Below are 12,179 nucleotides of genomic sequence, written 5' to 3'. Positions count from 1 at the left end.
GACGCAACGGACTTTCAAAAATTTTCGCCAACACTACCTATTCTTGACAAACACATCAAACAGGACAGTACACGGTCCAGTGTTGGGCAAATACAGTAAAGTTTGACAAATTTTTTGATCGGGTACAGGAGCCTTAAAATATAGCCAATATCGCCAACTGCCTTGTGTTTTCCGAAAACTTCGGCCGGCCGGGGTGACCGAGCAGTTCTAGGCGCTACGGTCGCAGGTTCGAATCCTGCCTCGGGCATGGATGTGTGTGATGTCCTTAGGTTAGTTAGGTTTAAGTAGTTCTAAGTTCTAGGGGCCTGAAGACCACAGCAGTTAAGTCCCATAGTGCTCAGAGCCGTTTTTTCCGAAAACTTCGTCCGAATCACATACCGCGCTAACTAGAGATATTGTGGGGCAACGCTCACCTGTAATCGGCTTTCGCACGGTGTCGGCAGGTGGCATTAGGTACGCCGCGTCCCTAAAGCTTCACGAACTGCCCGGCAGGTGGCAGCGCACTCGGAGTGCGGCCAAACAACAGAGTTCAGTAGTGCACTGGCTGTCACCGGTGAGCGCGCGTCGCGTACGTCTAGCGAACGCGGTCTCTTTCGCGCGCGTGAAGTGCTCTCAGCTGTCGAGTCGTGTAGTGTCGCTGCTGGCAGACAGCACCGATGTCTGCCTCCGTGAACACGCGTACCGTATCAGCGCGTCGCCACGGGCACTACTGCTTCGCGCTGCGGTGAGATTTAAGGAAGGAAGGGCGCGTGCTAGTGATGCTGCAGGATAAGATGAAACCCAAGTACGCGCTCGAGGACTACATTTACGAGATGGAGGCTCGTAGCCTGGAGGCCGCGTCGGCGGCCGACGACGAAGAACAGGACGTCTACACGCAACTACAGCAAAAGGAAAAGGACCTCATCCTAGCCGCCGAACTGGGCAAGGCGCTGCTGGAAAAGAACGAAGAGCTCAGCAAGCAGAACGAGCGGATCGCAGAGGAGTACTCGCAGAATCTAGAGGTGAGTGCATGCCTGCCGCTGTGTGCAGTGTCGTGTATGTTTTGGAAGTTGCTTCGGAAAAGGGAACCATTTCCGACGTCGTAAACAACTCGACGACCGAGCTGTATCGCTGTTCTACCACTATGGGCTAACAGCAGACATGAAATGGAGGTGTACTGTTGGTCGAATTGCTACCAATACACCTAGATTTGTATCTTTAGCACACTACTTTGAATCAGGCCATAAGGCCTCTAGAACAATTGCCAGCTATTCTTAGATAGTGCTTCTGTGGTGAAGGGGACGTTGGCGTAACTGCATTCCTTACTACGTCTTCACGGATATGTAGAAGGCGATGAGCACTTACTCATCTTCGCTACCTGACACACATCTCATCTACTGAAAGCTCTCTGCTTTCCGTATTTTAGGAAGTGCTAGTGTGGATCAAAAAAAGAAAAAATGCCCAATAAATATGGACCATAAAATGCATACTTAACAAGTTGTCAGCACTTGTTCACATTCGCTACTGTGAAACACGTATATTCCACTGAATAAGTGCTCATACCTCTTAACGCATGCATTTTAGAGCCCATGTTTACTGGACATTATTTTATTGTTTTGGTCCAGACTACATCATCTGAATGTTTGTCGGTGGGACTCTGGCTCGTACTGTATATACAAAGTGCATCTGTAAAGTTTCGTGAATGGTCTCAGAAAAAGAGGAAACAAGAGATAAAAAAATAACATAATAATCACTGTTAGGTACATCACACTTGTGATATAGGTTGCAAAGCTGTTGGAAACTGTAAACAAGTGCTGCTTGTGGAATCGCTCGAAACCCGTTGGTGACGCGTTGTTGATTATACGCATCATTACAGGGAGGTGAAGCCTCGTGCTTCCAATACGATACGGGGAACAAGTGACAAACAATGATATGGTGTTCGTCTCTCCACCTCTCTCGGATAGACAGGAATTCATGATGGATCAAGAAGCTCTTGCTGTCGAAAAAAGTCCATTAACTTCAGCCGACATTTTTTGGGAGGCAGGGAAGACGATGAACACCATGGAAATTACTGCCTATTGGTCTCCGGATTTTATCGGCAGCATCTTGTCTCATCTCCTGTAATGATGCGGATATCCAATAATGCATGACCAATGTGCTTCGGGTACTACAAAAGAAGCGTCTGCTGACAATTTCCAACAGTTTTACAATCGATGTCGGAAATGGTTGCGACTAATAGCGATTGGCTGTTTTGTTTGTACCTCTTGTTTCCTTCATTTTCTGAGATCATTCACCGTACTTCACAGGCGCGCCTTATGTATGCTTATTAAAAGAACGGAGTCGTCATATGTGATTTATTCTTATAACAGTTGTTGCATATTATCAACAGCTATCCTTCAGAATTTAATTATAGTTCGTACGTGAAGCGTCTATACTGTCCGATGAATACGTCGGAAATCGCCTTTCGTACGGGAAACATATGATGATCTTTGTTATGTTTTCATGTCTGACACGACGTTGTATTGGATAATATCCAGTGACTGACCTCTGACTTTAACAAAATATAAGTTGACTAAGTCTCACAGACTAGTTTGCCAGTTCGTTTAGTCAGCTGAAATACGTCCAGACGGGGTTGTAGAGATACCCACAACGTCAGTAAAGTACAAGCTACAGTACAGCGCTTTGCAATTTGCACGGACATATGTACGGACGGAACTGGCTTCAGTTTAAGTGTTTGAATATGGCCCGACGACTGAAACACCAGTAACACGAAAATGAGAGTTAAAGATTAAAACAGTTATGGAACCATGTTGTCATTTATAGAATCATTGCTTGGAATTACGGTTGGTATTTTAAATGAACTGCGACGTACTTATGAAGTACCATTTAGCAAATACTCTCGTTCTAATGAAGCGGACATGAATAAAATACGAGGCAGTGATTATGGAACGGAAGCGGAATTTTCTCGTTTCTCTCTCCCGCTGCGTTGCTATGGCGGGAACATTAATGGCTTAATGTATTCGTGCGGTGCGTTGGCTAGCCATTAAGAACTGCAGACGTGCTTCAATTGGTCCCTGAAGCACTGCTGCCGCAAGAGATTTTGGGTCTAGTGCAGCAGGGGATACAACCCGTCGGCTTTGGACAATGACGTCACAAGTCGCCAGAGAGAGTTTACCATTTTCGCTTTTGCTGTTATGTTTCAGTTTCGTTTTTTTACTGATTGCTTAATAAAGTGGATCTGTTTATTCTATCTCGTGAGATTTTTTTTTAAAAAAGCCAAAAAACACTTATCAGCCACTGAAGGAAGCTACAACACTAAGAAGAATCGCTTCTCGATTGGCGACTTGTGACGTCATTGTCCAAAGCCGACGGGTTGTATCCCCTGTTACACTAGTCCCGAGATTTTGACAACGCTGCACTTTGCTGCATCGGTAGTTTGTAAACGTGCTCTCAAATCGTGGGCCGGAGCCTTTGAGTGAGCTTGGTGTCGAAATGTTCATTCTGCCGGGATATGAGAAAGACATCGTCGATCGCCAGCTGAACTGTGTTTTTCTCTCGCATACATCTGACGTATTCTCAGCACACGCTGCAGTTCTTGTATCAACAGATCAATAACGAAAAAGAAATTAAAGAAAATTCATAAATATTACAAATGGGATCTAGATGTTTATCGATTAATCCTCAAAACACGAAACTCCGTTGTAAAGTAATACTTCTAGTATTTTCTGTTGGAGCAGCGTAGAAAGCCTTTAACGCTAATTAATCCGTACCTTAAGGAATTACCTTGCCTGTTATTATTTGCTGATTTGGATCTCTCTATTTCAGTGGGTTTGTTTATTAAGTAATGGGTATACCCCAGAGTGTTGTTAACCCCCCCCCCCCCTCTCTCCCTCCCTCCCTCTCTCTCCCTCCCTCTCTCACTCTCTCTCTGTGTGTGTGTGTGTGTGTGTAAATGACAATAACTATATGATAGTAGTTACGTAGGAGTCCCCCTTGCGTTTTTCGTAAATTGTTCCTTGTATACACCCATATGCATAAAAGCACTCGTCCGAAATTTGTATATTGTGTAACAGAACTTTTCTGAATTTATCTTGCAATATATTATTTATAACGAAAAAAACGTTGAATATGAAGCGAAGATATAGGTGGCTCTACGCAGGCCAGAGAAGCAGTACCACACTCGAACCTTCTGTGTTTTAATAACGTTTTTTATCTGGGTACACCAGGCCAGTGACCACCCGGCCAAGCATACAATGGCTACAGTACCATTTTCATCCATTAATGGACGAACTTCTGTGTTCCGAAGTTAAGCAGTTGACGGTGTCAGCAGGTCAATCATACTGCCGTATTAAAACCAAACGGACAATGATAACGAAAACCGTTCTCAGTGCCGTTTTTCTTTTCGTAAAATGCTTTTTCAATGCTATTGTGTTGTGGTACTCTGATGCGCGCCCCTGGACTTGGTATGGATACCAAGTCACGGAGAAAGTCCTCTAAACAAGCGTTAGTAGATGGCCAAGCTGTGCTTTCCTCAGAAGTTCCAAAATTAAACTATATTGGTTGTGGTTTTTGTTGAAAAAGAGTTATAGTAGTTCAAAACCTAAGGCAGTGTTTCTGTGCTTGTATTATCACAAAATGTGGTACACAGTATTCTCGGCACATGGAACAGAAACCTTCTCCCTGCAGTTTTGTCGAAAACTTTAAGACTGTGGCTGTATATAAAAGAAAAGTTGATTCGTGCAAAGAAAAAAACAACAACCAGTGACTATTAATGGTGCTGTTACAACTAGCGCCGTTACTTGTTTCGATCCGACGGCTTCATCTGCAGGCAGCTGTTCACGTTAATTTTACACTAGCTTAGCGTCCACTGCTTCGATCGCGTAGACTGTATGATCGGCAAAGAATTTTTTTGCTTTTCTTTAATTGAAATTTTATGTTCACAAATTGCAACCTCATCCAAACTTTCTTTCCCAGCCATGAAGCGATTCTGGTAGATGAGTCCAAAGTTTTTGTTTAAGATGCTTGTTGCGTTCCTGTGGCGATATTGCCACGGAAACTTTCATCCCCTAACACGTATTTATTTACATCTAACCGAGAAGTGAAGCCTCAATTTTAATAGATTTAGCTTTTTTTTTAACATAACGAAATATTTTCTTAAGAATTTTCGTCCCCTGTTTCGCCCTCTTAGGGGATGAATTTCCAGAAACAAAGGAGGACGTATTGTTTATTTCTAATAGAGAAGCAAATACAGATTTGCATGGATTTAGGTTCGAAATTGCTTTGATAACGAAATATTCTATAAAAATTTTCATCCCCAATTTTACACTCTTATGGGATGAATTAGCAAAAACACTGAAACGTATTTTGTTATTTGTAACAGAGAAGTCAAATACCATTTTTCATAGATATAGCTTTAAAAGTACTTCATTTGTACTTTAATAATGATTAATTTAAAAAAGAGTTTCACACCTTATTTCAGCTCCATAGGAGCTACATTTCCAAAATTGCTAAAATACCTTTTTTATCTCTGACCGAGAAACTAAACACCAATTTTTTACTTTTAAGGCAGAATTATTAGTGGCATAGTTTTAAAAACTTTTTCATCCCCTTAGGGGAAGAATTTGAAAAAAAAAATCCCTTTTCAAACGACACCTACAGTACAAGATCAACAGCCTCTCCAAATTTCAGGTTTCTATCCTTAACGGTTTGGGGTGGGCAATGAGTCTTTCAGTTAAGGACATGACCTTTTATATATGTTTAGAGTACTTGTTGTAGGGGAAAGAAAAAAAAAGCAGCCAGCAATGAGGCCATTGTCATCAACCACTGACGTCAATGTTAATGCAGTCGGCAGGCAAGGGGATGACCGGGGGGGTGGGGGGGGGGGTGGAGGAGGGTGTCAGGTGGCAACGATGTGGACGTTCACAAAGCGGTGACGACGACGACATATTTCAGTGACAGAGAGAGATTTTATTTGATATGATGACTCATTTGGTCTCGTAAACACCCTATAGTCAGTAGCAACCACATTATTCCGTTATAAGAAAGACGTTTGCGTAACCCCAGACAGGTGATAACATTGAAACTTGCACGTATCTTGACAATGTCTAACTAGTAGTTTCGTCTTGCTCTTTTTTTATTGGATAACACATTTTCACAGCTTATTTAGTACTTATCGAAAGGCTTGAAAGTTGACTCCAGTCGTCAAGGATCTGTATGGCGTTGATTCCAAGTCATTAATTATTTGACCACATTATGAGCTGCTTATCTTGACAAAATTGCATATTTCACCGCCTGCTGGTCATTGCGCCTTAACTTTCGCATGCGTATGATTTACAAAGGGACGACGCCTACTTTTCATCGTCTATTTCGTCCAAACTTATGGTATTGTACGCATGGTGTCAAGAGAGGGAGCTTCAGAAAGCCAAGCGTTAAGAAAAGAAAATAGCATTTTTGGGGCGGGTTGGGCGACGCATTGGCCATTTTGTTAGCGTCGTAGCCAGGAAGCGGTTGGCGCAGCGGAAGGATTGCGAAACGGTAATCCTATGGTCACGGGGTCTACTCCTTCGTGGAAACTTTTTCTAATTGCAATTTTTACGTTACACTGCACGTAAATAGACGTAATATTCAATATGTTATGTTTATTAACATTTTTCGTAAAAGGCATGAAAAAGATATGCAAAGGTAAATTTGGAATTGTAAATGAATTTCCATGACGGGATTGTAACGCATACACGAGAAATTCGTAGGTAAAATTCCACTCTCTTCTAATTTTTCGATGGATGATTTACACGGGGTGCGGTAATATTCATCGTAAAATCAGTGTAAGCGGTAATGTTCTCGGCATCTTGCACACGTTATAAAGGCAGCATTTTTACAGTTACATGGTTCTTTAAATTTGATACAGAAAAACACAGCTTGTTTACATTTATAGAAGGGTCTCCCACATCGTACAGTTTGGTTACAAACCACGCTCAACGAGAAATTTCGCCAAATATTGGCGAAGATAGCTGGTGATATGCCATGGAATGTATTCTTATGCAGTCTTCTCTAAGGTTAAAACGAAATTAACTGAATACGAAGTTCTGCGTGCTTTAATTGCAAACCCTACTTGAAATTTTATTTGCAGAGTCCTCATGAACGCTGTTAAGTACAACCCTTCCTTGCAAATTTATATGTAACCGCGATTTTTTGCCTTTCGTTTTCAAGCCTCTTCTGAATATGTTAATAATTGTACTTTCAACATCGCGGCACAGTCAGCCATCGTGATAATCTAATATATAAGAAACTATCAGCCTCGATTGCGGTAATTAAACCAACCTTTACCTAGGTTTCAGCCCAAATAATTGAGCCTTCTTCAGAAGATATACCTGAATCTATAATTTGTCTAAGAGGGCATAGTCTAGAAAGTTTTCTCAATTATTTGGGCTGAAACCTAGGTAAAGGTTGGTTTCACTACCGCAATCGAGGCTGATAGTTTCTTATATATTATGTTAATAATTGCAATATGTGATCAAAAGTATCCGAGCACCTCGGCTGAAAATGACAAGTTCGTGGCGTCCTCCATCGGTTATGCTGGAATTCAATATGGTGTTGGCCCACACTTAGCCCTGCTACTCTCGCAGGCTTCCAGGTGCTGGAAGGTTTCTTGGGGAATGGCAATCCATTCTTCACGGAGGGAAGTCGCTCAGAGAGGCGTGGACAAAGTTGGCGTTCCAAAGCATCCCAAAGGTGTTCTATAGGGTTCAGGTCAGGACTCTCTGCAGGCCAGTCCATTACAGGGATGTTACTGTCGTGTAAACACTCCGCCACAGGCCGTGCATTATGGACAGGTGCTCGATCGTATTGAAAGATGCAATCGCCATCCCCGAATTGCTCTTCAACAGTGGGAAGCAAGAAGGTGCTTCAAACATCAATGTAGGCCTCTGCTGTGATAGTGCCACGCAAAACAAGGGTGCAAGCCACCTCCATGAGTGGCCGGGCGGTTCTAAGCGCTACAGTCTGGAACCGAGCGACTGCAACGGTCGCAGGTTCGAATCCTGCCTCGGGCATGGATGTGTGTGATGTCCTTAGGTTAGTTAGGTTTAAGTAGTTCTAAGTTCTAGGGGACTGATGACCTCTGTAGTTAAGTCCCATAGTGTTCAGAGCCATTTGAGCCCACCTCCATGAAAAACATGATCACAAATGACACCACCGCCTCCGAATTTTACTGATACTACACACGCTGGCAGATGACGTTCACCTGGCATTCGCCATATCCACACCCTGCCATCGGATCGCCACATTGTGTACTGTGATCCGTCACTCCACAGAACGTTTTTCCACCGTTCAATCGTCCAATGTTTACGCTCCTTACACCAAGCGATGCGTCGTTTAGCATTTACCGGCGTGATGTGTGGCTTACAAGTAGACGCTTGACCATGAAAGCCAAGTTTTCTCACGTCCCACCTAACTGTCATAGTATTTGCAGTGGATCCTGATGTAGCTTGGAATTCCTGTGTGATGGTCTGGATAGATGTCTGCCTATTACGACCCTTGTCAACTGTCGGTGATACCTGTCAGTCAAAAGACGAGGTCGGCCTGTATGCTTTGGTGTTGTACGTGTCCCTTCACGTGTCCACTTCACTATGACATCGGAAACAATGGACCTAGGGATGTTTAGGAGCGTGGGAATCTCTCGTACAGGCATATGACACAAGTGACACACAATCACCTGACCACGTTCGAAGTACGTAAGTTCCGCGGAGCGCCCCATTCTGCTCTCTCACGACGTCTAATGATTACTGAAGTCGCAGATATGGAGTACCTGGCAGTAGGTGGCAGCACTATGCACCTAATACGAAAAACATATGTTCTTCGGGGTGTCCGGATACTTTTGATCACATAGTGTGTTGAGCATAATTGCATTTACCTGCAGTGTAAGTAAACTAAGAATTGAAAATAAAAATGATTTCCACGTACGTACTCGACACCACGACCCTGGGATTACCGTTCTGCAAGCCTTCCACTGCGCCAGCTGCTACCTGGAAACTAACATAAATGGCTCAATCCTTTCTCTGCCCGCCCCACAAATGCTATTTCTTCTAAACGCTTGCCTGTCTGGAGCTCCCACTCTGGTTCAAAATGGCTCTGAGCACTGTGGGACTTAACTTCTGAGGTCATCAGTCCCCTAGACCTTAGAACTAAGTAAACCTAACTAACATAAGGACACCACACACATCAATGCCCGAGGCAGGATTCGAACCTGCGACCGTAGCAGCAGTGCGGTTCCGGACTGAAGCATCTAGAACCGCTCGTTCACAGCGGCCGGCAATCTCCTTGTTAGTCAAGTATAAAATTGTTCTGCAAAGTTGCAGAGGACCTGATTACATACGAGTAGGTAGTCCGTCCAATTTTGTACTGGCCCTCCGGCGTGTGGAGTCCTTATCGAGTGGACATGACAGTAGACGTTAAAAAAATCCAGAGGCGCTTTGCCAGAATCGGAACAGACCGCTATAGCACTATTGAAGGGTGACAGCGATGCTTGGGTAATCATTATGTCGAGAAAGCCTGTTGGGTAAATTTGGAGAAGCAGCAGTTGAAGCGGCTGTGTCACAATTCTGCTGCTATCATAGTACACACTGAGCTGACAAAAATCATGGGATAGTGATATGCGCCTATACAGATAGCGGTAGTATCGCGTACACAAGCTGCAAAAGGGCAGAGCAGTGGCGGAGCTCTCATTTGTACTCAGGTGATGCATGTGAAAAGATTTCCGACGTGATTACGACCGCAGGACGAGAACTGACAGACTTTGAAAGCGAAATAGTCGTTGGAGGTAAACGCGTAGGACATTCCGTTTCGGAAATTGTTAGAACATTCCGAGATCCGCAGTGTCAAGAATGTGCTGAAAATACCAGATTTCATACATTATCTCTCGCCACAGACAACGCAGTGGCCGATTGCCGTCACTTACCGACAGAGAGCAGCGTCATTTGCGTAGAGTTGTCAGCGCTAAAAGACAGGCTACACGGCGTGAAATAATCGCACACATCAATGTAGGAAGTACGGCAAACGTATCCGTTAGGACGATGTGAGAAATTTGGCGTTAATGGGCTATGGCAGCAGGCGCTCGACGCAAGTGCTGCGCCTCAGGGCTCGTGACCCTATCGGTTACACCCAAGACGATTGGAAATTGGTAAGAGCTGATGGTAGGGTTCGAGTTTGGTGCAGACCCCACAAAGCCATGGATCCGTGTTGTCAACAAGGCATTGTGCGAGCTGGTGGTGGTTCCGCAATGATGTGTTGTGTGTTTACATAAAATGGACTAGGTCCTCTGGTCCAACTGAAACGATCATTGGAAATGGCTAGGATGTTAGAGAGGCAAATTGCGACTGGAACCGTGCACTGTGTTAGTCGTTTGGTTATAAGGATCTTGCTTCCGCGTGTTTTCTAAGATCATCAGACCTGCTTCAGTTAGGTCACTCATTTCTTTTTCGCCTTGGAACCTAGGACAAACTTCTATGGTACGATTCTCCTGGTCAGTACATCTAAATTGAACAGAAATTCACCGTGAAGTTCTGGCCGTATATGCCACCAAATGCAACGTCGAGAACAGCCACAGTGATATGGCGCCAGTAATTTGACAACGGCCACCCAGACATGGCTGATACTAATCGGGAAGGAGGTCAATTGACATCGAGAACAGACGACAAATGTCTAGGGAATCGAGGAACTGAGTCGCAGTAACCGCAGATTTTCCGACGATACGGATGTTCGCGCAGCGGTTAACGAATGGCATCGTGACCATGGAGCGGAGTTCTATCACCAAGGGATTGGACAATTGATAGAACGTGTCGACCGTTGGTTACAGTGTGTTGGGGACTATTTGAAAAATACTGTACCTGAGTCATGTTGTAATACAGTGCAGCATTCAGTAAAAGTTACTTGGGCTGCTACAATAACATGTAACTTACCTTTTGAAGTTTCCTCGTTTAACACGTGGAAAAGTATATATGGCTACAAAAAACGTGGTTTCCCTTTGCTGCTTTTCAGAAATAATATGACCGGATGTTCAACAGATAAAGAACCCGAAAAAATACATAAAAGAGAGATGTACTCCTTCTTCAGGCCACGAGTGGCCTACCGGGACCATCCGACCGCCGTGTCATCCTCATGGAGGATGCGGATAGGAGGGGCGTGGGGTCAGCACACCGTTCTCCCGGTCGTTATGATGGTATTCTTGACCGAAGCCGCTACTATTCGGTCGAGGAACTCCTCAATTGGCGTCACGAGGCTGAGTGCACCCCGCAAGATGGCAATAGCGCATGGCGGCCTGGATGGTCACCCATCCAAGTGCCGGCCACGCCTGACAGCGCTTAACTTCGGTGATTTCACGGGAACCGGTGTATCCACTGCGGCAAGGCCGTTGCCAAAAGAGAGATGTGGTGAATCTATTATGGCGATGACTGTAAAGTCGACATCGATTTAACCAATTCATTATGAGACTTCGCATATCGAGTCAAAATTTCTCAAGAGATGACAGGTGATTAGAGATAGCGATGTACATGGCTCAAAGTATCATCGCCTTCAAAGAATTGCTCCAACATCATGAAAGTACAGTCGAGCATTACAACCGCACAAGTAGTGCACAACTCGCATGAGACCAATAGGCAACCATATTTCAGTCAGGTAACTGAACAGTTAAAAACCCTAAATTATAATTTTCCATATGCGTCACCTTTTGTTATCGTATCTCCGCTAAGCACCGGACAGATATGGGCACCGGAGTACAGCTTATCTTTGTTATCGATGTGCAGGCAGAAGTGGCAGATGGCACTGCTTTTTTGTCGCGTAATAATCCCGAAAATCGAAGCTGCTTCGGTTCGCGTGCATTACCTTGACAACTTCGCGAGACGAGGTGCCAGAATGGCCCAAAAGCAGTAAGTGCGGCGAATAATTGCTGGTTCGCGTGGTGGGAACTTTTTGGCTCTGTCGCCCTTGAGTAGGGAAAAGTTTACTTGCCGTATCTGAACTGTGCAAGTTGCCACGCAATGTGGAGCAATGAATAAGAATAATGTTGGTCCCCCTCGCTGTTTCATTCCCAGGCGGATCCTTTAAGGAGTGATGTAATGCACGCATTCATGCAAACTGCTAAAAAAAGTTTTGCATCATCTTTAGCTTTGATTTTTATCAATTTTTAGTCGGAATTATCTTTCCGAACA

The 12,179-nt window shown here is 44.2% G+C and overlaps 1 protein-coding gene across 1 annotated transcript in view; it reads left to right on the top strand.

Moving 5' to 3' along the window:
- Nucleotides 1-546: 546 nt before the first annotated feature.
- The window catches only part of LOC124544814 (bicaudal D-related protein homolog), a 543,307-nt gene continuing 531,674 nt past the window's right edge, over nt 547-12,179 (top strand). Inside the window, exon 1 of the mRNA XM_047123504.1 lies at nt 547-1,001. Within this exon, the coding sequence (XP_046979460.1) occupies nt 759-1,001 (243 nt within the window). The 5' untranslated portion in view covers nt 547-758. The remainder of the gene's footprint in view (nt 1,002-12,179) is intronic.

The sequence above is a fragment of the Schistocerca americana genome, chromosome 8, assembly GCF_021461395.2.
Source record: "Schistocerca americana isolate TAMUIC-IGC-003095 chromosome 8, iqSchAmer2.1, whole genome shotgun sequence".
Taxonomy (NCBI): Eukaryota; Metazoa; Arthropoda; class Insecta; order Orthoptera; family Acrididae; genus Schistocerca; species Schistocerca americana.
The sequence above is the reverse complement of the archived record's forward strand: the minus strand, read 5'-3'. Positions and strand labels throughout refer to the sequence as shown.